Source organism: Olea europaea, unplaced genomic scaffold (genome assembly GCF_002742605.1).
Source record: "Olea europaea var. sylvestris unplaced genomic scaffold, O_europaea_v1 scaffold636, whole genome shotgun sequence".
Lineage (NCBI taxonomy): Eukaryota > Viridiplantae > Streptophyta > Magnoliopsida > Lamiales > Oleaceae > Olea > Olea europaea.
This window is the reverse complement of record NW_019264725.1, coordinates 374,756-381,368: the sequence shown is the minus strand read 5'-3', so window position 1 is coordinate 381,368 and position 6,613 is coordinate 374,756. Positions and strand designations below refer to the sequence as shown.

General features: G+C 36.3%; 1 protein-coding gene and 1 long non-coding RNA gene across 2 annotated transcripts; one reads left to right on the top strand and one right to left on the bottom strand.

The window, feature by feature from the left end:
* The first annotated feature begins 189 nt into the window (after positions 1-189).
* LOC111389987 (receptor kinase-like protein Xa21) lies at positions 190-2,310 on the top strand. The gene is made up of 3 exons (XM_023014977.1): positions 190-806; positions 991-1,805; positions 1,943-2,310. The coding sequence occupies exons 1-3, from the start codon at positions 190-192 to the stop codon at positions 2,278-2,280; spliced, it is 1,770 nt and encodes a 589-aa protein (XP_022870745.1). The 3' UTR covers positions 2,281-2,310.
* Positions 2,311-4,221: 1,911 nt separating this feature from the next.
* On the bottom strand, positions 4,222-6,607 carry LOC111389977. The gene is made up of 2 exons (XR_002701831.1): positions 6,039-6,607; positions 4,222-4,633 (listed from the first exon to the last, which is right to left on the bottom strand). It is a non-coding gene; the product is annotated as an uncharacterized LOC111389977 (long non-coding RNA).
* Positions 6,608-6,613: the final 6 nt, after the last annotated feature.

The following is a 6,613-nucleotide window of genomic DNA, read 5'->3' as shown; positions in this document are numbered from 1 at the left end:
TCAAATTCTCTTTCTTAATAATAATCGATTAAGTGGAGAAATTCCAAGCTCTATTTTAAATAATTCTAAATTGGCCCTTTTGGATCTTGGTGACAACTCATTGAGTGGACCTGTACCCATGCTCTTGGGAATTTTCAAGAACTCCAATTTCTAAACTTTCAAGATAATCAGTTGACAAACGATCCGTCAATGCGGGAACTGGGTTTTCTTGCTCCTTTGAGTAACTGCAGACACTTGAAGAGGATAATTTTTTCAAACAACTCTTTTATTGGAATACTTCCAAAATCCCTTGGCTTAGGTAATTTGTCGGCATCTCTTGAAATCTTCGTTCCTAATAATTGTGGTCTCAAAGGCCTGATTCCAAATGAAATTGGTAATTTCAACAACTTAATCTTGTTGGAATTGATAGGCAATGACTTAATAGGAACAGTTCCTGATGCACTAGGGCAATTAATGAGAGTACAAAGCCTCTTAATTGGAAGAAATGAACTAATGGGACCAATACCTGCCAACTTTTTCAATATTGAAAATTTGTACCATCTAAATTTGAGAGAAAATAAGCTCTCTGAACAGCTGTCGAGTTGCTTTGGAAAGCTTACTTCATTACGAGAAATTTTTTTAGATTACGACAAGCTGACTTCAACTATACAATCAGAGTTATGGACTAACAAGTACCTCAGAATTGTTGAGTTGTCATATAATATGTTCATTGGTTCTGTGCCTCCAGAAATTGGAAGTATAAACACCATGCTAGACTTGCATTTATTAGGAAATCAATTGTCAGGTGAAATTTCGACTACTTTTGGGTTACTTTGGAAACTTTGATATTATCAAACAATAAGTTAAACGGTCATATACCAGATTCATTTGCTAATTTGATTGCATTGGAATACTTGGATATATCCCAAAACAATCTATCTGGTGTAATCCCAAGACATTGGAGACACTTAAAAATCTTGAGTATTTTAACGCGTTGTTCAATGAACTTAGTGGTGAAATTCCAAATGGAGGGCCTTTTAAGAACTTTACATCAGAATTTTTTATAAACAATAGAGAATTTTGTGGAGCATCTCAATTTAAGGTCAAGCCATGCAAATATAATAGAACTAGATTATCTATCGAGAATAGAGTTTTGAAGTACATTTTGCCATCAATTGCTGCGGTATTGTGTCTCGCCATTAGTGTAGTTTATTTAATAAGATGTCGTAGCAGAAATGCACTTCTTGCAGCTCAGTCTACTTCCCCTACCACTATCAAGAGGATTTCATATGACGAAGTTCTAAACGCCACGAATAAATTTGGTGAAGAGAATCTAATTGGCAAAGGTAGTATTGGTTCAGTGTACAAGGGTATATTTTCAGATGGTATGATCGCTGCTATTAAGGTTTTTAATATAGATTTGGAAGGTGCAAACAGGATTTTTGATACAGAGTGCCAAATACTAGGCAAAATTCGTCATAGAAATCTTATCAAGGTAATTACTAGCTGCTCTAATCTTGATCTTAAAGCCTTGGTGTTGGAATATATGCCGAATGGAAACCTTACCAAATGGCTGTCCTCGAGCAACTATTTCTTGAATATAGCTCAAAGGTTGGAAATAATGATAGACGTGGCATGTGCACTGGAGTATCTACATCATGGGTATCCCTCTCCAATTGTCCATTGTGATTTGAAGCCCAACAACATACTTTTAGATGAAGATATGGTTGCCCATGTTGCAGACTTTGGCATTGCCAAGCTTTTCTCTGAAGACCAGAGAATTTCGATGAGCAAGACATTGGGCACCATTGGATATATGGCTCCAGGTAAATGGTTTTGTCAACTGTTTATGTATTGATTAAATAATATATACATAATTATTCATAAATGTTAATCGAATTGTCTATTAATATGTCATTTACTATTTCACATGCTAATTTTATCATATATGCCAATTTTTTAGAGTATGGATTGGCAGGAATAATATCACCTATGGCAGATGTTTATAGTTATGGGATCGTGCTGATGGAAACATTTACCAAGAAGAAGCCAACAGATGATATGTTTGTTGGAGAGTTCACCATGAGGAGATGGGTGTTTGAATCATTTCCAGATACAATAATGGACATAGTGGATGTGGATCTAGTAAATGCAATTGACAACAATATTCGAGCCAAAGAGAGCTGCTTCAAATCGGTCATGGGACTAGCGCTAGAATGTACAACTGATTTGTCTGAGGAGAGGCTACTTATGAAAGATGTTCTAACAAGGCTCAAGAAGATTAAAATGGAATCTTGTTAAAGAATATCTGAGGTGGAATAAGACGAAGAGGTATGTTTATTTGTCACAATTAATTTTTCCATCAAACGATAACACAATAAGATGATTATTTGAAGCTTATTACATGTTCCTATTGCAGAAAACATGGAAATAATCGAAAGATTTTTAAGCTCTGTTTTGCTTCCATTGCTGCTGTACGTAAAGTAATTTATCTGATGAATAAATAATTTTATGGAGTTATTGTAAAATAAGTTAAATGACATTTATGTATTTGCTTAATTTGCTGTGAGATGTTGTAGCAAATGAAATCTCAATATTTTCATGAGGTGAGGATATCATTAGCTTAAGATCATATCCCCTTCATTTGCCCTTGACAAAGGTAATTTAGTACCAAGATTCAACAAAATATTTACTAATTAGACTTGCGCATAATTCAGTCGATTATTTTTGCTACTCCAGTTAAAAGATCTTATACTTTCTGAGTTTCTTTCGTCGACACAAATCATGAAAGTTTCTTCACAAATTCTTGAGTGATGGATATGGCTTCTTCTAAGCATTCAACTTCTGCATGTAGAATCAATATAACTTCTCCATGTAGGATCTTCAAACATGGTCGATTCAAAACAAAAATGTACATATCAAGTGATCTGTAAATGTTCGCAATTATCTAAGGCAATTGTCTCAGAAGGGGACCGTAACATTTTGGCAATGAGAAAAGTACTTCGAGGATAGGAAAGTAAAAAAGAAAAATAATATGCACTACTTAGATTCGAGAAAAAATTCGTCATGCTTGGTTCCCAATGAAAAAGTTAGGGGGTGTTCTCTTTGCCGTTTTCGGGCCGTTTTCTATTTTCAATTTTCCAAAATTGTGAGAACACGTTTTCTTTCCTGTTTTCAAAAACAAGTAGAAAAATTGTGAAGAAAACTCAAAATGAGAAAAATGTCGTTTTGAGTGTTTTCAAGCCAAACTCTGCCAAAAATGCCAAAACACGGGAAACACTGTTTTCAAGTAAATCACTGTCAAAACATTTCCCCATCATTCTTCTGCCAACCTCCTCCAAAACTTCCAAAATCGCCACTTTCCAACCCTCTCAACTCCGGCCAAACTCTTCCAAAACCATCGGACTTTTATACCATTGTGAAGCCCTCAATCCCCTCTTCAATTACCACACAAACAACAACCAAAACATATACCAAAATCGATGAAAAATCATCCTCAAAAACTAATATGGAGCAAACTGCTTCTGTCGGAATCTCAACCTTCGACGACACCCAAGGTTGCGCACCACCGATCGATTGCCCACCACAAATCGACCCCAACCATGGCCCCAATTTCCGACAAACATCAATTCATCAATCTCAATTAAACCCAGAAACTTTTGCCGTCACAAAGCCCGTCCAGCAAAATCCAATGTCGTAGATTCCGGCGCCGCCCGATCGACCCATGGTCGTGCACTACCACCGGTCGATTGCCCATCCCCTGACGACTCCATCCATGGCTTCAAAACTCATGAACGACGGTGTTAATAGGGTCGAAACTGTGAGTGGTAGCGCAGTTGTTGCGCCTTGTTTCTGGCAGTTCTTGGTCAAATAGTCATCGAACGTTGTAGAGGGAGGTGAGGGGTTCGAGTGATGTAGGGATATGGTGGTTTAGGTGGTGGGTGGTGGTCGATTTGTAAGGTAGAAGGCGGTAGCTCATGGTGGTGGTCGGTTTGAGGTAGAAGAATGCGGCCAGAGAAAAGAGAAGGAATAAGAAAAAGAGAACGCGTTTTGAATTTTGCATTTTGAGAAACATTTTTTGAGAATTACAAAAAAGAACATATTTTCAACAATTTCAAAATACACGCTCAAAACACAAAACTCAAAATGAATTCAAAACTCAAAACCAAAAACTCAAACACGAAGAGAATAGCCCCTTAGTTTTTGTCCTTGAATATTGCTCTGAATTGGGATGCTCATATGTGATTCAGTTGACACCATTCTCAATTTATTCTGGATCACAATTCTTATAGAAGCAATATCTGTATATACAAAAATTACTACAGTGTTGAATATGAAACCTTAAAGAACTCGTCCTGGTATCTTTTGTGAGTTATTATAAAGATCAACCAATGACTCCCCCACCAACCACAACATCAAATGCAGTGCTCCTCTACAGAATAACATCACGAAAGAACCATGGCAAGATAAAGGCTAGTACCAAGCATGTCATTAGAAAGTTGCATAAAGTCTTCTTACATTGGCAAGAACTTTCTCGAGAAGTGTCTAAAGTTGCTGCTACCAGAGTCTCATCTCATTTCTCTCCATCATGAATATTGAGGTGTTCTCCAAACTGCTGGTTATGTTCACTATGTTTCCACATATTTAACACAATCTGCAAAGCACGGTATGTTTAGATAAATCAAGTCTTGAAACACATTATTTATAGATTAAATTTTTAGCGATTGGACATATAACACTCATGTATATCTTATAGCTTCAACGCGCCCGCACTAGCAATTTTAATTTTTTAATAATAAAGCAGACATGTGGAACTTTTATACTTGAGTAATGTTATTCATCAATGCTGCTTAGTCATAAGAAGTAATGTGGAATTACTTATTTACCATCTTAAATACTACATGGGTGGTAAGAAAAGAATTGATTACACTTTTGTTGTCCTTTCATAACTTTATTCAGGTGTTCCACATGTTTAAAGAATTTGCAGCTTGCCACAACTTAGTTTCAATTCATAAAATCTTACTTGTAAAGAAGGAATTCTCAAGATCTTCATGGCTGAATCACTTACATTCTCATGCTCCAAAATCATCAAATGAACACACTCAAATAGTCTAAATCTTGAGCACAATGGATGAAAACCATTATCCACAATCTAAGGGTCAAGATTTTTGAGTTTTCTAGCCAAAACTATTGTTATAGGCCCTTTGAATTTATTGTGCATTTTTATAGACGAATTTTCACCATTTTTTTATCATCCCATCTTTCCCTCTTGTACAAAACACGTTATGGAGAGTTATAGGGAGTTGAGGAAGATTAAGGAAAGTTACACGTTGGAATTACAACTTTAAACAATTTCCGCTAGAGTAATGCTATTTGTAATGAGCGACTACAATAGTTGCCCTACGTGACATCTTGTTATTTGAGGATTGATTTGTTATTTGAGTCCATAAAAACTGTCACATTAATGCATCAAATAACAAGCTGTCGCATGGGATGTCACGTAGGGCGAATACTATAGTCGCTCACCATAAATAGCATTGCTTTTTCTCCTAATCCACTCTTGCAGGTTGGGTCACCCACACATAGGCAATCCATGACCTGTTTCCAGCACAAATTTTTGTTACTGTTGTGAATGACATTACCTTAAAATGGGACAATTATAAAGCTGTCTTATTAGAATGGCCTGTGTTTTTCTGTCGTCGAAAACCCCCCTTTTTTTTTCATTTTTCTTTTTATTGATTTCCTTGAAAATATAATTATAAAAAATAAAAAAAGGCCCTGAAACCCTGTAAAGCCTTGTTATCAAGGTACGAAATAGCCCCGTGCAAATGAGTTCCATGTCGTGTAAAGCCGTACCAACCAAGCCTGGGCCATTTTCTACCTCTCATTTAAGGAGCTGTCTGGAAAGTAGAAACTCCAGACAGAAACTAAAAAGCTTCTATTTTAATCAAAATCCTCTTATTGTCCATTAGATTATTATTGATCTAAAACCCATTTAAAAAAAAAAAAAAAGTAATTTTCATGTGGGAAACGTAGACGTCAAATATCATGAACTGTACCTGAGATCTCTCTAGCCAAACCTGGTCTCTGCACAATTTCTATGTAAAAGCCCCAATTCTCCTTTGCAATCACAACCACGTTAAATCAGTTCTGAGGAATCAAATGAAGTTTTTTCACTACCTAAATGACAATTCTGCGAACTTTTTCTGTTTTCGGATTTTCATCATTTCTTGATTTATCATTCATCTTTTCTTCATTCACACCCGTTTTCTCACTGGCTGCTTCAAATCTGTCCACCACTTCATCTTCTGCTGCATGATCGTGCATTTCCTTCTCTACTTATCATTAAAAATTTCACAAATCCAAAGGTATAAATTCTAGGAATCCATCCACTTTTTCAATAATTGACCAAGCAAATGATTTTGACCTATTAATTATTTATGATTGTAACTCTCTCTTTCCATATAGAAGTAATTAAAATAATTAAATAAAAAACCATCATCATCTTCCACCCATATCTCATCCCCATCCAAACCCACCTCTACTCCTATCCAAAACCAAACCCCTGCTACCCATTGTCGTCCACAACATCCCGCCGCCTTCGTCACCACCACCATCGCCCATGATCACCACC